Source organism: Eumetopias jubatus, unplaced genomic scaffold (assembly GCF_037043125.1).
Source record: "Eumetopias jubatus isolate StellerSeaLion01/CBP00866 unplaced genomic scaffold, mEumJub1_p1.0 scaffold_1, whole genome shotgun sequence".
NCBI classification, from domain to species: Eukaryota; Metazoa; Chordata; class Mammalia; order Carnivora; family Otariidae; genus Eumetopias; species Eumetopias jubatus.
In genome coordinates, this window is record NW_028274807.1 from 171,400,383 (window position 1) to 171,420,109 (window position 19,727).

A 19,727-nucleotide genomic window follows, 5' to 3' on the forward strand; every position below is an offset into this window, starting at 1 on the left:
GCTTGTTGGGTCCCTGCTGGAGGCCCAGTGGCCCGACTGTGCTGCCGATCCCAGTCTATGGCAACCCCGAGCTGAGAGCCCGCGCCTCAGCTCCGTCTCTGCAGCCGGCTTCCCCGCTCCGATACCTGGGAGCTCTGCTGCACTCAGGCACCCCCGGTCTTTCTGTGACCCTGAGGGTCCTGAGACCACACTGTCCCGCGAGGGTTCCACCCTCCGCTTAGCCACTGGAGCGACGACCCTCAGCGGAGCCGACTTCTCAAAGTTCCGATTTTGTGCTCCGCGACTCTAGCACTTGCCAGAAGCAGCGACTGAGGCCCCCTCCCCCGCCGTCTGTCCTCCTGAATATCGCCTCGGATTCACTTCTCCGCACGTCCTACCTTCCAGAAAGTGGTCGCTTTTCTGTTCAGAGAGTTGTTGCTACTCTCCTGTTCGATCTCCTGTTGAGTTCGTAGGTGTTCAGAATGGTTTGATCCCTATCCAGCTGAATTCCTGGGACCAGACAAAATCCAGGCCTCCTACTCCTCCGCCATCTTGCTCCTCCCCGATCAGGACCCTTAGTTCTTGTAAAGCAGAGCTGGGTGGAGGAGGTGGGAGGTTCAGGGTCCCCAGTCCTTCCCATACTTAACCAGTGCTACAAGTTTGCAGTGTTGTTGTTGTTGTTTTCATCTGTTTTCTAAATTCAGCCACTACATAATATTTTATTTGAAGAATTTTATAAGCTCTTTAAAGAGGCTACAAACCACTGTTCAATGTTAATTAACTTACAGAGAGTCAACACGAAAACTACCCCACATGGAGCCTATTGATCCTGATATGATTTAGGTGTTGCAGGCAGATGTTCAAATCCTGGGCTCTGATTCTGACTCTCCCACTTACTGGCTGGTGATGCTGAGCTGATGCTACACTTCTCTGAATCTGTTTCCTCGTGTGCAAAATGGGAGTAATGACTAAAACTCCCACTTCAGCTTAGTCCAAGTGTTAAATGAGGTAATGCCTGGGAAAAGCTTGCTATGGTACAGGCATGAAATTTAAGAAATGAACTCTAGCTATGGCAATCTTAGTTTTTAAAAAAGGTAATCGGGAATATAGTGGAATGTCCCTTCTGCAACTCTCCATAAACTCTTCAGGCTCAGAACCATTTGTCTTCTAGTGAAGAAGTAGGTTTGGTGTGGCTAGACAATGAGAGGCCAAGAACCCAACTACTTTCTTTCTTTGCTGTCACTGCCAGGAAGCTGAGGTTCTGTAACCAGAGGGTTGAAGGTGTATGTCAGGGAAGGGGCATACAAATGTGAGGCACAAAATATATAGATTCATATAAGTATAGAGAATAATCGAAGCATATATAACCAAAAAAATGTAGGAAAAGAGTCAGGTAATTTTAACTAAACCATTATAATTTTTATGGAATGTGTGTTATTGTGGTATTTGTCAGCTTTTTAATATTTGTGATTTGTGATTTTTTTCTCATCTTCCATATTTACTTTTGCATTTCTAATTTTGTGTTCATAATTTTATTTTTCATAAAAACATCCCTCCAAAACCCAGATCACCCCCTACAAAATATGGAAAAGTTAAGAGTGTCCTTTGTACTGGAAGATGCTCCAAGGGGAAAGCTTTAAGCAAGATTTTCAAACTGTGGTCCCCAGATTGGCTGCAATTAGACTCATGGATTTTTGATGGTTGAGTAGTATCCCATATATATATATATATATACCACATCTTCTTTATCCATTCATCTGTCAATGGACATCTGGGCTTTTTCCACAGTTTGGCTATTCTGGACATTGCTGCTATGAACATTGGGGTGCAGGTGCTCCTTTGGATCACTACACTTGTATCTTTGGAGTAAATACCCAGTAGTGCAATTGCTAGGTCATAGGGTAGCTCTATTTTCAACTGTTTGAGGAACCTCCATACTGTTTTCCAGAGTGGCTGCACCAGCTTGCATTCCCACCAACAGTGTAAGAGGCTTCCCCTTTCTCCGCATGCCCGCCAACATCTTGCCATTTGCAACGACATGGATGGAACTAGAGGGTATTATGCCAAGTGAAATAATTCAATCAGAGAAAGACAATTATCATATGATCTCACTCATACGTGGAATCTAAGAAACAATACAGAGGATCATAGGGGAAGGGAAGGAAAAATAAAACAAGACAAAATCAGAGAGGGAGTCAAACCATAAGAGACTCTTAATCATAGGGAACAAATTGAGGGTTGCTGGAGGGGAAGGGGGTGGGGGGATGGGGTAACTGGGTGATAGACATTAAGGAGGGCATGTGATGTAATGAGCCCTGGGTATTATATAATTCTACCTCTGAAACTAATAATACACTATATGTTAATTGAATTTAAGTTTTAAAAAAAATAACTAGGCTCATCCAGGAACTGGTTAGCAATGCAATTCTCAAGCCCTGCCCCAGACCTGCTAAGTCAGAGGCTCAAGGGGGGAGCCCAGCGATTTGTGTTTCTACAAACACTCCAAGTGACTCCAAGGAACTTTAAAGTCTGACAACCACTATTGTCAAAGGAATCAATTTCCAAATCCTCACCATACACAACATAAAACTACACATGTGTACTTTCACGGAAAATGGCTCGGCTTGATGCTTGACCATGATCCTTCTCCGATGTGATGGGAGGGCCTACTTCTCACAGAACCAGAATCTCACTGCTCTGTGTGTGCAGCCCTGGCGTGTAGAAACCTCTGGAGCACCAAAGGATCCACGGGAAATGTTTCTCAGGAAACAAACAGCCTCTTCCCTTCCCAGCTTGTTGGCGACAGTGCCTGGATCAGAGGCTCAAGGGCCTCCTTCTGTTCCTGTAGCAAGCACAGCAAAACTTCACGCTGCCTCACTCCATGCTAGGATGCAGAAGAGAGAGGGCTCTCATGTTAATGAACACATTTATTAGGACTGAAAAATGAAATCAGACTTTTCCCATCAGCAAATAAAACTGCTAGGGCTGAAGAGCTTGAAAACAAGGACTGGCTTAGCCAATTAGGTTACATGGTGGTTATTTCCTCTGAGTTGTGTTGACTACAGCTCCAGGGTCATGATGTAAATATATTTAAGGGAGGTGACAAGATGAAGGCATTTATTTTTTAAATGTATTATCAGAGATATGTCAAAGTTATTATTAATTTTCTAGCACTTTCTGAGTATTTCAGTTTCTATCAGGTGCCTCCAAATTTAAAAATAATAGGTACAGGGGCGCCTGGGTGGCTCAGTCGTTAAGCGTCTGCCTTCGGCTCGGTCGCGATCCCAGGGTCCTGGGATTGAACCCCACATCAGGTTCCCTGCTCTGCAGGAAGCCTGCTTCTCCCTCTCCCACTCCCCCTGCTTGTGTTCCTGCTCTCACTGTGTCTTTCTCTGTCAAATAAATAAGTAAAATCTTAAAAAAAAAAAAATAGGTACAATGAATAATCATTTGATAAATGACTCTAACAACAAAATAACAAATCCTTTTTGCAAAGGGGCTTTCTATTGGTTGGAGGGAGGGCAGGCTCACTGCCCCTTTCACAACCCCACACTGGCACAGAAAATATTCTGATTTGTGGAATGAGGCGCAGCTTCTGGAGGTCTTGATTCTCAGAAGCTGGGAGGACCATGGTGCCTCAGGCTGGGGTCCCAGGAATCCAGAATCAGGTTTGCTGCCCTGTCCCGACCTCCGACCTCCCCACCTGTGAAAGGGGCCACTGGGGTCTCAGACCAAGGATTGAGCAACATCCCTCTAGAAATGGCCCAGGGTATTCCCCACAGCAAAGACCCCCTTCTCTCCATCCTGGGACTAGAGACAAACTATTCATTCTGGTACTTAAGAGAACTTAAGGTCACGGGTTCAGAGTGGTTCAACTGTGACCTAAGCAGGGGTGCTTACCTTCCAGTGGCCTCAGCTGTAGAAATTGAATAATAGAACTGACCTCCCAGGATTTTGGTGAGGATTTAAGCCATGTGTGCATACACACACACACACACACACACACACACACACACACACACAGGCATGTTGGAGGCCTATTTGTGTGATGTGCCAGTGAGGAGCAGACTGTGCCAGGCACTTGCCTACAACTCCCTGGGGACTGTGACGCACAGACATCACTCCTAATCACCCTGAACCAGGACAAGGTTCTGGCATCCTAAGAGGGACAGAACAGCAGTGTATTCTGTTGGTGGGAATGCCAGCTGGTGCAGCCACTCTGGAAAACTGTATGGAGGTGTCTCAAACAGTTGAAAATAGAGCTACCCTATGACCCAGCAATTGCACTACTGGTATTTAGCCCAAAGATACAAATGCAGTGATCCGAAGGGTCACCCAAACCCCAATGTTTATAGCAGCAATGTCCACAATAGCCGAACTGTAGAAAGAGCCCAGATGTCCATTGACAGATGAATGGATAAAGATGTGGTGTGTGTATATATATATATATATATATACATATATATATATATACATATATATACACACGATGGAATATTATGCAGCCATCAAAAAAACCGAAATTTTGCCATTTGCATGACATTGATGGAACTAGAGGGTATAATGCTAAGTGAAATAAGTCAGTCAGAGAAAGACAATGATCATATGATCTCACTCATATGTGGAATTTAATAAACAAAAGAGAGAATCATAGGAGAAGAGAGGAAAAAATAAAAGAAGATGAAATCAGAGAGGGAGACAAACCATAAGAGACTCTTAACCATAGGAAACAAACTGAGGGTTGCTGGAGGGGAGAGGGGTAACTGGATGATGGGCACTAAGGAGGGCACTTGATGTAATGAGCACTGGGTGTGATGTAAGACTGATGAATCACTGACCTCTACCTCTCAAACTATTAACTATATTAATTTTAGAAAATTTAAAAAGCAAATTAAAACAACAAAAAAAGGTAAGATACTATTTTTAAAAAAGGAGAAGAAAAAAGAACAGCAGTGTATTGCCCTGATTAAATGTGATTCACATCTTTGATGTGAAGATATTCACTAGCCAGCATCTAACGCACTCTGAGAAAACGTAGCTCATTCTGCTCTCACAAGAGCCCTGCAAGTAAAGGTGCTAGTATCTGGCTTTACAAAGGAGGAAACAATGTGAGACCCTGATCCAAGCTGCTGATCCAGAAGGGCAAGCCCAGGCTCCAGCCCAGGCCTCTTCGTGACAGTCCAAGTCCTTATCCCTCCTCAGGGTCCCCGTGTAAAAATCCTACAGCTTATCCTGGGAATCAAATCTAACTTGACCCTAATTATAGGAAATGTACCCACAGGGCTACTATGCACCAGGTGCCATTTTAAGCATGCTACACAGCTTAATCCACTCCATTCACCCTATGCATATGGACTGCTGCTGTCATTCCATATAATAGTTGGGGAAACTGAGGTCCCATGAGATTGTGTACCTTGTATAAACTGGCATGAGGCTCACAGGTGGTTAAGACTGTACCTCATACAGTGTGCGTCCAGAGTCCCCCTCAGCCCCGGTGCTCCCCTGCAATGTCTGGACAGGATGCTCCAGGACACTCGCTACGGCTGACCAAGGGCACTGGTGCTCCCACTCTCAAGGCTCTCCAGCTGACCCCGTGGCACAGGGGCCCTGCCTGGCCTCGTTAAGAGGGTTACAAACCCACGAGACTTTACATAGACACAACCACCAACAACCCTTACAAAGGGGCAGTGTGCTTTTTGAAGTAGGCTCCACACCCAACATGGAGCCCAGTGAGGACTTGAACTCACAACCCTGAGATCAAGACCTGAGATGAGATCAAGGGTCAGACCCTTCACCAACTGAGCCACCCCGGCGCCCCAGGCCAGTGTGATTTACGACCAACAAGGTACTTCCGATCCCAGGGCTCCCTTCCTCTCCTTATTGCAATTCAGTTTTTTAAAAGCCCCGTCAGAATTGCCTAGAACACAAGGGTGGGACACTAAGGGGTCACAGGGGCAGAATCAGCCATCTCCCTCCAGACCCCATCATGACTCAGGTAGCAGTAGGGACGGAGGCCGTCCCACTGAAACCCTCCTGGCTCATGCCTCCCCCAGACCAGTGCAACCCACACTGACCCCATGCGCTGTTACCCCTACCTTAGTCTGCAAGAGGTCAGGAGAAATGAATCGCCTTGCTTAAGATAACGGAGAATGGGTCCCAGAACCTAGAGAGACTCAGATAAATGGCAACAACTGCGAATGAGTCAGTGCCTGGGAGAGAGGAGGCTGTTGCAGGGAGGAGGGCAGGGGCAGGACGAAAACCGTTACATGTGGCTCTCAGACACTTGCCAAGGACTGTTCAATGGGACGTGTGACGGACAAAAAAGGAGCAGTATTACTCAGGGCTCGGCTGTAAAACAAAACAAAACAAAACAAAAAAACACAAGTTTTTATTTGTCTAATTTTACAGTTTTCTTTAAAGAGATTCCCCCCTTGTTTGTCCTGAATGTAATGTGTATGTGTGAGTATACAAAGGAGAAACAAAATGACAATTCAAAAAAAAAAAAGAATCTTTTAATAAAAATTACTCATAAAAATCCTAATAAATTTCAAAGAACAAGATATTTCTTAGTACATTTATAAAAGAACATTTGGTCCTTTTACAAAAAGCTCCCTCTTAATTTAAATACATTTCTTATTTACAGATTAAACATAAAATATCATCTATAGTTGCAAAGCATATTGCACATTACAGAGAGAGAAGCATGTGTATATCTCAATAGGTTTTCCCAGAGTTTCCAACTCCAGATTTTTTTTTGTAAAAACAGATTTACCTTTCTTGTGCATAATAAATAAAAATGCAGCTTGTGTTTTGCTATTTAAAACTAAAACAAAATACCTTTTAAAAATATTATTTCTCTGCCTCTCAGAAAGAGGGAAAGGGGGTAATGAATCAGGAAGGTCCACAGGTAGATTTTCCCGGATTCACATCCAAACTCCAGCAGGAACAGAACCCTGAGCCCTGCAAACCTGGGGACACACAGCCCAGCCAGCCCACCTTCCCTCTTTCACAAGGGTCCCTGCCCTGCAGGGAAGAGGCACTAGAGAAGGAGCTGGATGCCTGGGAATGGAAAAGGAACGACCAAGATTTCCTTCAAAAGTCCCTGCTCAGGTACTCTGGTGAAAGCAATCATTTAGCCCTACCTTTTCACCAGCATTAAATTTGAAAGCCTCAAAAGAGGAAGACCTCTGGAGCCCTCCAAAGAGAAGAAAAGGATGCCTGATGTTCAGTCCACAAGATCCGAAGCAAAGGATTACAGTTTGCAATCACCCAGTAAACTGAGCTAAGGAAATAGCTAAGAGGGTATTTTTCTTGGGGGGGGGGAGGGGAGGGAAGGAGGGGGTGCCACGTTCAGGCCCTCAGATTGCACACAGAGCCTCCTCTAAAATCCACCTGCACAGACACCACATAATGACTTCAGTGACCTGTGCGTGCCCCCTAATCTGTGACAAGCTGGGAACCTGCAATTAGGAATTCAGGTAGAAGAGCTGGAACAAACTGCAGGCAAGATGTGAACACTGGAAGCTGGTTTTTCACAAAGGCCAGCAGAGCTGGACGCCAGCCAACACTTCCTGTCACCTACTATTCCGGAAATGGAGCTCCTCGGTCACATCACCAGAAGCAGCAAAGCCTGCCCTGCACTGGCTGAGAACTCTGTGGTAGGAGATTTACACTGCCTGGCCTAACTACAGGGCAGCTTTCTACAAGAGTTTTGCAAAACCACATTCCTCATGTCGACCAAAGCAGACTCCAGACACTAGCTACACAGGGGAACTTGAGGATGGTGCAGGCTCACAGCTGTTCCAAAGGATGAGCTCTGTTCAGAATCAGGGCAGTCCTGGGGCAAAGCACTGAGCAAGGGAATCTCTTCAACACTCCCTTCCCTGACCCTTTCCTACCGGACATCCTGCAACACAGAAGAGAAGAAAACAGCAAAAGCCCTGCAAGAGAGAACACAGTTGTTGACATTCTGATTTCCAAAAAGAAAACAAGCAAGCTTTGAACTTGGCTCTAAAGAACGTTCGTTTCATGACTGGCACTAGACAGTATTACTAGCCCCACAGATCACAGACCAGGTAGCATCGACTTGAGACTGGGGAGTCTGGAAGCTCAACCACCAGGATTGGTCTGCAGTAACACCCTCACCCTCAGTCTCACCAACTGGTACAAGTCAGTGTCCACAAGTCAAGGGGGTTTGGACTTCATACACATCTCACGCCAGCCTGCAGCCCCTGGCGTGCGTCAGTGGCCCTGGGGCACAGGTCCCTATTCCTGAGCATAAGGGGGATGGAATGCCACAGCAGGGACAGGTTAAGGGCCCGGACGAGAGGGTGGTATTGGAATGCTACACATTAATGCTGTCCCAGAAGCTGGAGAGGGAACCTAGCAGGGCCACGAGAGGGAACGGATGCCCGGAAGACCCACTTTCTTCCCTGACGGGCCTCATCCCTCCAGATGGGACATTTAGAGTCCCGCCTCAGTTTGCCTGGAGAAAAGGTACAGGGACACTGTGCCTGGGTGCACATGCGTATGTCAAATGCAACATTTTGATTTTACCGAGTCAACGAAAACACCTAAAATATACTATATAGTGTTCTCAAAGGAAATGTTCTATTCAGGAGATGAGACAAGGTCGATAAAGAGAATGCTTCCGAAATGAAAAGGTAAAACAGAAGCATTTGATTTTGTTTACAACAATTTGCATAAATATTTAAAAGACAGAGGTGACACATTTATTACTGAAAATCCCTTTTTCAAAAATCTCCAAGAACTGAATTCTGTATCTATTTTTTTAAAAAACAGTAACACTGAAATTTTCAAGAAGGAATAAAACTTCTCCCTTTGATTGGTATGCAATGGCTCAGACCACACTTCTGGTTTTAAAAAAGATGAACAGGAAATCATTTGAAGTGTGCAAGCAGAGACAGGTTGGCAACACGACAGGTAAGGTTGGAGGTTCTTAAGAGACTTCTACCCTTTGTACCAGGATTCATTTCAACCTCAGACGTTATATGGAAGTCAGGCTGAGGGTTCAAATCCACCTCTGCTCTGTAGGAATATTCAGCCTAAGTTCAAAGAGAGACACTTCTGTTCTGGCTAAGAATATAACAAAGAAAGAAGGCAATGTAGCACAACTCCCTCCTCATGCAGGTTTGCTTAAAATATCATGCTGAAAGGCGAGGACTGGCCAAGAATTTTCCAGAATCTTACTAATACTCATCCCTTCCCCTTTTTCACTGTGGTCCCACCCTGTGACAATTCAAAACAAGGCTGCTAAAACCAGAGCAGCAGCTGTGACAACCAGCGGCCCCAACCAAAATCCTATAAGGCACTAAGCTAAAGCCTCTAGTCAGAGAAATGGCTCAGGGATGCCAGAGAGTCATCTGATCATTTCTTTCTCCCTGACTTAGCTAATTGGCACTAGACACAGAAAACAAAAACAAAACAAAATTCTAACCCAAACATGGTCAGAATTGAGAATCCTTGGTTAGTAAATATGAGATAGATGGAAGCTCAGACATTCTTAGGTATTTTTCTCTCCCTAAAAGGCACCTGGTTCTGGAACTACGGGAGTTCCTCAGGTAAGTTCAAATTAAATGTAATATACCATCCAAAAGATCTAGCTGTGTGACAATTTAAGAGACTGCCTTTTGAAATTCAGATAAAAATTATTCATAAGCAATTAACTTGTAACACTGTGAAGATTATGTGGGGTGCAAATGAAAAACTGAATGATTGTCCCCCCTGTGATCCAAAATCGTGGGTGGAGGGAGAGCCAATTATCTAATGGAAGAAAGGATAACAAAATGCAATAAATAGGGATGAACCTCAGGCCCTTTGCACGGAAATTTTGTTCACAGTCCTCTAACAGAGAGGTAGCAATACTGCAGTCACGGCAAGTGCCAGAGACAGGAACACACTTGTCAGATTCCAAAGTGGGAAGCTATGAAGCTCCATCCAAAGATGCCCCATCCACACTGTGCTTATAAAATCAGCATGTCCTAAGAAGCCAACTTCTATGTACCCTCCTACTTCAAATTATATCCTTAAAAAAAATAGGGCATTTTATTGAACAGAAGAGAAACACTAATGTATGCAAGAATCTGCTAGATGTGTGTGAGGAGCTGGACAGAAATTCCTACACCATCACGGATGGCCAGACTGCCATCCTCTCCCGCTTCAGACTGGTCTCTGCACAGTGTGGGTTCGGCTGTTTCCATCCGGTTTCAGAAGAGGCCACACGGAGAAGAGTAGATCAAATCAAGCCAACCATCTGGTCAATCTGCCGCATGTAGATGCTCTTTAAGGGCAGGGAGTATCTTCTCTCGTCAGGAACACGATTGCACTAGAAAGAAAAAAAACAAAGAGGAAAAATATAAACTTTGAATTAAAAATCCAAGTATTAATTGCTCAGGGAATAAATGGGGGTTTCTTTACCTGAGCACTGTTGACGGGTGGGGCCCTCTGTGCACTGCAGGATGCTTAGCAGCATCCCTGGTCTCTCCCGCTAGATGCTCCCTCAACCCCTACTCCCCCAGTCGTGACAACCAAGATTGTCTCCACACATTGTTCAATGTTGAGGAGCAAACCACTCCCCCAGCTGAGGACCACTGACTTTTTTTTTTTTTTTTTTTTTTTTACCACTGACATCATTTAATACCTTCACTTCACAGGTAAAGAAATGGAGACCCAGGCAGGCTAAAAGACATCCACTAAAGGGCAGAGTGATCAGGACAAGAAGCTCATCCTTCAGGTTCTTAACTTAATCCACCCAGAATTTCAGAAAACACCTTAGCTATTTGAAAATACAGCTGGCCTTTGAACAATGCAGGGGTTGGGGCACTGACCCCAAGTGCAGCTGAAAACCCACATATAACTTCTGACTCCCTAAAAACTACTGATGGCCTGCTGCTGACCAGAAGCCTTACCAAGAACATCAACAGCTGGTTTAACTAGTATTTTGTATGCTGTATTTTTTTTTAAGGTTTTATTTATTTATTTGACAGAGACATAGCAAGAGAGGGAACACAGCTGGGGGAGTGGGAGAGAGAGAAGCAGGTTTCCCGCTGAGCAGGGAGCCTAATATGGGGCTCGATCCCAGGACCCTGGGATCATGACCTGAGCCGAAGGCAGACGCTTAACCGACTGAGCCACCCAGGCACCCCTGTATGCTGTATGTTATTATACACTGTATTCTTACAATAGAGTCAGCTAGAGAAAAGAAAATGTTATTAAGAAAATCATAAGGAAGAGAAAAATACATTTACAGGACTGCAATGTATTTATCAAAAAACATCCACATGCATCTCAGACCCGCATTGTTCAAGCGTCAACCGTACTGTGGTTTTTCTGAGTTTATGGTTCTTTCCATCCACACCTAAAACCTAAATGCTTGACAGAGTTGTTTTTTTGTTTGTTTGTTTGTTTGTTTTTAAGAAAAGCCCCTTTCACATGTATCATATGACCTCACTGATATGAGGAACTCTTAATCTCAGGAACAAACTGAGGGTTGCTGGAGTGGTCGGGGGTGGGAGGGATGGGGTGGCTGGCTGATGGACATTGGGGAAGATATGTGCTACGGTGAGCGCTGTGAATTGTGTAAGACTGTTGAATCACAGATCTGTACTTCTGAAACAAATAACGCAACATATTTTAAGAAAAAAGAAAAAGAAGAAGATAGCAGGAGAGGAAGAATGAAGGGGAGTAAGTCAGAGGGGGAGACGAACCAGGAGAGATGATGGACTCTGAAAAACAAACTGAGGGTTCTAGAGGGGAGGGGCTGGGGGGATGGGTTAGCCTGGTGATGGGTATTGAGGAGGGCACATTCTGCATGGAGCACTGGGTGTTATGAACAAACAATGAATCATGGAACAGTACACCAAAACAAATTATGTAATATATGGTGATTAACATAACAATAAAAAATTTAAAAAAGAAAAGCCCCTTTCTCTCCTCAAGGGCTGCCCGAACGGCCCTTCCTGGGAAGCTCCTCCTCATCCCCTCACGCATCTTCTGAAAAGTGACCTTGGCAATGAAGCCCTCTTTATCTCCCCTGGCAGAGTAACTCCTTGCTCCTCTGTGTTTCAGCAGCACTGCATGCAGCGCCTTATTGACAAATACCTGGGGAGGAGCCGGGCTCCCCACGAGACCCCTCTGATGGACCCACATCGCCAGAGCCCTAAGAGGAGTGTCTCCTTCCAGTCTACTTCCTGGCTCCAACACACGACCAGAAGCTCTCTGTGCCTCCCTTTCCCCACATGTAACATGAGGAGACCAAAGGCACCTACCCTCGCGGGGCCACTGTGAAACGTTACTGCATATAACCAGTTGGAAAAGGGGCCTGGGCTATGGGAGGTGTTATACACAAATGTTGACTGTAATTACTATTTTTCTGCCCCTAACTCTCCTCCTTCCCTTTCTATCTCAATTAGGCTGTGTTCACCTAGTCTACACTGCATGGCCTTATGGAGATTTGGGGGACCGATCTCTGCTCCGGTCTGTCAACGTAGTTCACAGACTGATGGTAAAGACCTTCAATGGGACATTGAAGGTCAAGTACAGAAGCACAGCCTAGGACCATGGGGTGTACCCTAGCCAAGGCAGTTTGGAAGTGGGTGGCAGGCATCTTGACAACAGAGGCTTTTTCTGAGCAGAGAGGCGGCATTCAATGCATGGTGGGATAACCCGGTTCGATTATTTCACCTGACACGGGGTCTCTTTCCCCATCCTCAATTCCAAACCGTCCTATTTGACTCAAATCAATACAACTACCTAGGACTCCTACCAGAAACCCCAGGACTTGTTTCTAAATCTTTCCCAGTGATTATCAGGACAGTCGAGGTGTGCTCAGTGAAACTCTGCTTTAAATGAAACTTCGTTCTTCTGCACTTTCAAGAGCATTTCATTAAAAATCACAACGACTGATGACTGCTCTTTTCTCCCTCTTCTGCTACTGGGTGATTTGGCTGGATCTCTTCCATTTGTCCCTCCAGATCCACTCTCTGCCCTTCTCCATCCTGCTCTGGCCCCAGAGGCCAACTCGGCAGATTATACCAAAAGGTCCCCGTGGCCTCTGACCCGTGGTGAGCATCGCCAGTGAGAAGCTCCAGCAGAGGAGAAGGCAGAAGGATGGTCAAGTGTTTACTCTGCTGGTTCCCTTCTGCAAGCTCAGTGGAGCTGGCTCGGAAGAACAAGGCTTCTGCCAGGAGCCCCCCACTCCAGCACGCCTCTCCCCACCCAGGTTCCCGTGACCACGAGCCCCTGCAGCTAGGACGAACAGTGCACTGCTCCCGTGAGTCCTCACACCCTGATGATATCCACGTCAATGGTCTTTTTTAAAAAAAAAAAAAAAAAGATTTTATTTATTTATCTGACAGAGAGAGACACAGAAAGAGAGGGAACACAAGCAGGGGGAGTGGGAGAAGGAGAAGCAGGCTCCCGGTGAGCAGGGAGCCCGATGTGGGGCTCGATCCCAGGACCCTGGGACCATGACCTGAGCCGAAGGCAGATGCTTAATGACTGAGCCACCCAGGCGCCCCTACGTCAATGGTCTTTTGTGAAACCTTCTCCAATGACCCAGTCTGGATGCCACCAATTTTCTGTCAGGGACTCTGGATGACAAGTTTGTATTATTTTCTCCTCGTCCACATGCCAACCACCCCTGAAGAAAGCAACTTACATTGGAGCTGGAGTTGATGACTTTTAACTCGGGTGATTTAGGCCTGTGCACAGACTTCCCGTCTTGGTCCTGCCCCGCCTCTTCGGAAAAGAGTTCCTTCCAGGGTGATTCCCGAAGATGTTTATCCACAGATACAATGTGTCCCTCAGTTGTAAACATGTATTTGGTTCCAGATTTGTGGACTGGATTCTCCTCATCAAATAGCTAGTAGGAAAGGAAAAAAAAGAAAATAAAAAAGATACAACTGGTAATTGTAGCACATTGGGAACAAACTCAGTCGAGTATGTCCCAGACTATTCAGGAAGTAGAATTTGCTGGGTCCTCAGGCTTTTCAGTGACAAATGGGTGAAAAGGTGGTTCCCAACTCTGGCTGCAAAGCACAATCACCAGTTTTGTTTAAATCCAAATGCCTGAATTTCCCCCATCCCATCCCACCCTGCTCGGACCTAAAGATTCAGAAATCCCAGGGCTGAGCCCAAACTTGCATAGTCTATAAAAGCTCTTCCCTGAGAGTTGTGGCACTAGAATTCTAGAACTATCGCCTCCTCGCACACACCTAGGTCCTACACTGGAAAATGTTGGAAGGAAAGAAGCAAATGCTTTATCCTTCACCATATCCCAGGGCCTGGCACAGAGCATGACACCTGTGCCATCATCCCACTGATTCCTGTCAGAACACAGGTGGGGCTCTGAGGACAGAGAGCAGTCCTTTCCTTCAATAGGAGGAATGTGGCAGGAGCATCCAGAAAGAACACCTAACTGAATACAGGACAGGTCGGTGAGGGGAGGAGCCAGGTGTCTAGTAAATGTTAAATGAGCAACCATTCAGAACAGAAATCTCAGTGATGGAAGAAACCTTACAGTCACCTGAAGTACTGTACAGATGAGGAAAAACGAGACTTGGCACAACTTGTCTGTGTTTCCACAGCTAACAGGAAATCTAGGTTTTCTCGCCCCAGACCCTATGGTCTCTCCTCTAGAACAGCCTAGGACATCTCCTTCACTCGCTCTAGAATTCACCCTGCGAACACCCCAGGCACCACGGGCTGCTGAACAGGGATGCACACCAGGCTCTTATCGGCCTGCAGCGGCCAGCCTGGCCTGGAGGCACGCACTGAGAGGGAGGCCTAGGCCCGCACGGGGGCCTGACGGCAGGCCGGCCAGCTTCCCATGGGCTGGACTATGTGGGCGGCTGGGGGGCACGCCTCCTCTGCAGTGTCCTGTGAAGAGTCACACCAGATTAGACTGGTAATTCCAAACCTTGGCTCGGTAGAGAATCACAAGTCACTTGTCAGAATTACAGATTCCTGAACCCACTTTCTGTCGATTCTGATTCAGGAGGGCTATTTTAACAAGGGCCCTAGGGTGATTCTGACCCAGCTGGCCCCCGGGCCTGGGAACCGGGAACCTCAATAATGCAGCCTATCACTACTCCCCTATTCCCTTTGAATCTCGGCCTCCACACTGCTTTCCCACCAGGAAGCCCTGCCTCTCTGTGCCTTGGAAGCATCCTGTTGCACAGAGTCATACCGAGTACAGCCGTAGAGAAGGTAGGCGAGTAGCTGCGTGCACAAGCCACAGACACCATGTGTGCACACTGCAGAGCAGGGGAGTGGAAAGAGCACTGCAGAAGGAGTCAGGACCAGGACTGAAGCCTCAGCGATGCCCTGAAGTCACCCTGAAAACCCAGGCAAGTCACCTGACATCTCCATGTAGACAGCAGCTCCCACAAGGGGAAGAATGAATGCCGACAAACGACCCCTTAAAGGTTTCCTCCAGGTCCCGTGACTCTCTCTCTCTCCACACCCCTGGGAATGTGTGCGTGGACAGAGAGCCAAACGGGCTGGGGTCTCGGCCAAACTCACATGCATCAGAAGACTTAAGAGCTGCAGACACTGCTGACTTCCTCAGAGACGCCTTCCCCAACCACCACAACTCATGTGTGCGGGTCCTCTAGCAACCGTGACTAGCACTTCAGACCGGTTGTTAATTGTAAATTCCTTTTGTTTCCTTGACGATGCCTCCCCCCATGAGATTAGAAACCTCGGCAGACGACAGCAATACGCTCTTGTTTTGATAGCACTGTGTCCCTGGGCCAGCACATGTCCAGCACGGAGCCGTGCTGGACATGCGCTAGACGGAAGACCAAATGAATGAATGCATGCTCCAAGCACTAATCAACGTTTCTGGGGTTCGCCTTCTAACACACATACCAGATACAAGTATTTACAGGTCTCACTGAGAAAGAAGCTCTCCATCCGGTCCTCTTTGGATTTGTCTATGACGTGATGCAACGTCGCATACCCACACCTACAAAAGAAGTTTTGGGTTAGTCCTGCCTCTGCTGCCCTCCTACCTGCTTATTAATTTAAGAAGCAGAAATAGTCTATTAACAGAACAATCAGCCAAATTATCAAATGCCATATGAAAAACAAATCAGGTTAGGTTTAAGAGCTATCCTTTTTCAGCCTAGGTTATTTGCAAATTTATGAAAAAGTGGTTTGGCTGCTAAATCATCGGGTTAGTTATAGGGGGAAAGAAGAGGGGGCTGGTGGAAGGTATTTGCCAAGCACTTAACATGACACCAAGAAAATGACTGGCAACAAATTTAGGACTGACAGAAATTTTTTGTCCAAATATCTGTAGAAGTGACTTATCATCGGATAGCCTAAAATACTATTTTGTAAGAAAATACTTAAGATACACTGCTAGGTGAAAAAAAGCAGGTCACAAAATTGAAATATAATTTTCTTAACATATATGTATATACACACATTATATATACAAATATATGAAAATGATCCTAAGTACATAAACTTAAATGTTGATTGTGGTTATCTACACACGGAGAGTACAATGATAATATTCTATCTCCATATCTTCTGTACTCCCTAAACTTTTTAGTACATGTATTATTTGTACAACTAGGAAAAATAAGTTACTTAAAAAAAATACATAGAAAAAAAGGTGAAAAAAAATAGCAATTCCCATTATAAGGGACTGGTCCTGGTATACAAAAAGTAAGCAATTTCCCTACAGAACTAACATTAATGACCTGTTCTATAAATTAAAGTGCAAAACAGAATATTTCCCCAGAACCAAAAATAAATCAAAAGTGGCCAACAGAAAAAGGAAGGAACTTAGGAAACTAACTTGACTTTTGTGTACTTTTCCAGACTCTGCAGAATATCCATTCCTACATGGAGGTAGAAGGGATTCTTGGTTGCCTAGAGAGAACATGAGAGAATGTGATCCAGCAAGGGCCTGGAAAACATGCCATCAACAAACATCACGGTGACTGCAGGAACCTCCCGAGGAAGTGAGTCACTGGCCAAAGGCAGGCACAGCGCCCAGCTCACGTTACCTTGAAGGGTCACAAACGTTACAGAACTACGGTGTTCTGTTGGTTCACGTCAAAGTACCCGTACCATCTGTTTAACCGTAACCAGGGCTGAGACAATCCGCTCCAGGGTAGAACGGTACCCTGCTCTGGCTCTCCTGATCCCCGTCATGGTCAGACACAAAATAACAGTACCATGTGTGAGAACAAATCTAGTTTCTCTTTCGCCTTCGAACTCTCTAGAAACTTAAGATGCAGGCCCAAGGACGCAAGACATTGCCCCCATTCCACTTATAGAGCCTTTTGAGGAAAAGCTAAGAGGAACAGGAAGACTTTCAAACAGGAGGCCCCCACACTTTCCTCTTGAACTGCCCGATGAACTCAGTCCTTAGGGTTGCTTACTCTGCTGTCACGTGCTCTTACACAGTTTCACTAGGAAACCAATTCTCTGCAAAGATGAGACCACTACTCCACAGTTTAAAAGCTGGGGATCATCTTGAAGTCACGCCTAGTGCCTGCCTGCAGCGGCAAATGCAAACGCCTATGTCTGAGGGCAGCGGTCTGTGTGGGAAGAGAGCACAGGGAGTGGTCTCCGAAGGCAGGGCCAGGAAGCTCTAAGAAAACAGTCAACGGGAAGCAACTGAAAATAGGAAAGAAGAAGTGACAGAAATGAAGAGGTATGAACCCAAAGGCAACAGACCTAAGCTTAAGAGGAGACTCAGCAGCACCCAGGCGTGGCCTCCTTGGAGCGCGCAGAGCCGGGCTGTCCACCCAGCTCAGAGAAGCAAACTCGGAGGCTATCCGTGCCCTCTTCTGAGAGGTTATCTAAGGTTCACGAGGTCTCTCTTTGCACGTGAGGCCTAAGACCAGTTTCATAGGATTTCTCCCTTTTTCATCTAGAAGCAAATGGCACGATTCTGCGTTAATTTTTTCTTTAATAAATCCTAACCACAGTACTAACTCTACTACGAGAACTCATAAAAGTAAGTATCTTCTTGTGCGGGCTTGCCCCCTGCAGGCATTCGTCACAGGTCCACTGAGGTGCACTGAAGGCCGACTTTGCAGAAAGCTGCTGCATTTGTGAATGGATGCAGACTCTCCATCATGTGTATAGATGGAGGGCACGCCCAGAGGTAAAAATATCTGCCTTAGACTGCGGGGGAGACTTCACAGTTAAAGTGACAATCCCTCTGGCATTAAATTTCATGGAAAAATGAACACTGTATGTTTTGTTTTGTTTTTTAAGCGTTAAACAAAAATAGACATTCAGATAAATCCCAGATGATTTCCTTTACCCAGAAAAAGAATTCCTTTGGTCTGAATGATGATTACACAGACCAGGGTTCCACAGTGCATGACAACAGAACTGTATCTCAAAAAGAGTTCTTTGGCCAAACACATCTGGAAAACACGGAGTAGTAAGTCCTCTTCCATGTTTAAGGATGTGAGAGAGAAAAGCCCTATGGTGCAGGCGCGATGGGCTTTGCAGAAGGTTAGGTTCAACACCTCCATGTGTGACCGCAGATGTCTTCTCTGTTCTGTGGAACCGGGAATCACACTCAATACCAACAAGCCTATGGTTAGGCAGCATCCATCTCCGAGTCACCAGCAAACACCACAGTTCTACCCCAATCAGCCAATGTCTGCTAAAAACCAACCGCTATAGGTCCTGCTAGCATTGAAACACAAAGTCTAGCACCTGGTAGAGGAGATATGTAGACTCCACTAACTCCGGTCTCAGTGGATAGAAGAGCACGTCGGGGGCCTGGAGCTGCCAGTTATACCTCTCAGGGAGGGCCCCGTAGCGTTTCCAGATGGCGTAGTAAAAGGCATGGAGGCAGATGGCATCTTCCACATCTCCGATCAGAACCTAAGGAGAAGACGCTTTTCTCAGAGTGGTAAGACGTGACACAAAGGCCTTGGGCTCTCCCTCTGCCCCCCAGTTCTTATCTGACCTGGTTGGAGACAAACCAACCCAGAAGTAGCAAGCCAGAAAAAAGGATGCCCTCCCTAACAGACCGTCCGTGCCAAACTCATGGGAACTGCATAGCACAAGAGGTTAACTATACTTAGGAGCAAAGAATAAACAATTAAGAGACAGATGACCCAAAAATCACATATGGTTACTTTTCAACCATGGTTTTACCCTTATTTAGTATGGCTCTGTTCCAGATCCTGAGGACTAATGTCACAAACAGAATAATCAAGACATACTGTGCTACTAACCTCCCAAATCCGGAGGAGCCAGAGAATACTCTGGTATCACAAAAAGAAAAGAGAAAACACAGAAACCCTTGGCAATGATTGCATTTTCTTGGCAAACATGGTTGCTGAATACCTGCAGTCCAGGGAAGAAGGCCTGCAGAGAGTCAATCCAAGTGTTCATCAGCTGCCCGCTGAACATGTTCACATTCACGTACAGCGGCGGGTCTCCTTCTCCTTCATTACAGGCTTCCCGACTAACGGGTGAGCAGAGCAGGCAAAGGTGAGAAGAAAGATCGCTGACAGCCCTCCAGCCCTACTCCTCCCGCAGCCCCTGGTCCTTTAACTTCAATGGCATCAACATTAACATTTTCTCCTAACTCATTCTTTAAAGCTTTGGAGATAAACTGCCTCTACCTGTGGATACCAGACTCTAGCATAAGGTAACATCTGCCATAGAATAAAAGTGCTGAACTTAGCCATCGTAACTGATCGGGGCTTTCACTGTGTTTTGCAGAGGGCACTTGG

General features: G+C 45.9%; 1 protein-coding gene across 2 annotated transcripts in view; it reads right to left on the minus strand.

Moving 5' to 3' along the window:
- Positions 1-6,350: 6,350 nt before the first annotated feature.
- The window catches only part of EDEM1 (ER degradation enhancing alpha-mannosidase like protein 1), a 29,421-nt gene continuing 16,044 nt past the window's right edge, over positions 6,351-19,727 (minus strand). The window contains exons 7-12 of one of the 2 annotated variants that reach the window (XM_028101640.2): positions 19,336-19,456; positions 18,697-18,867; positions 16,811-16,884; positions 15,871-15,967; positions 13,658-13,861; positions 6,351-10,324 (exon numbers count right to left, since the gene is read on the minus strand). In XM_028101640.2, the coding sequence (XP_027957441.1) occupies positions 10,235-10,324; positions 13,658-13,861; positions 15,871-15,967; positions 16,811-16,884; positions 18,697-18,867; positions 19,336-19,456 (757 nt within the window). In that variant the 3' untranslated portion in view covers positions 6,351-10,234. Of the gene's footprint in view, positions 10,325-13,657; positions 13,862-15,870; positions 15,968-16,810; positions 16,885-18,696; positions 18,868-19,335; positions 19,457-19,727 lie in introns of those variants that run through there. The other variant, XM_088027499.1, reaches the window with a different exon arrangement.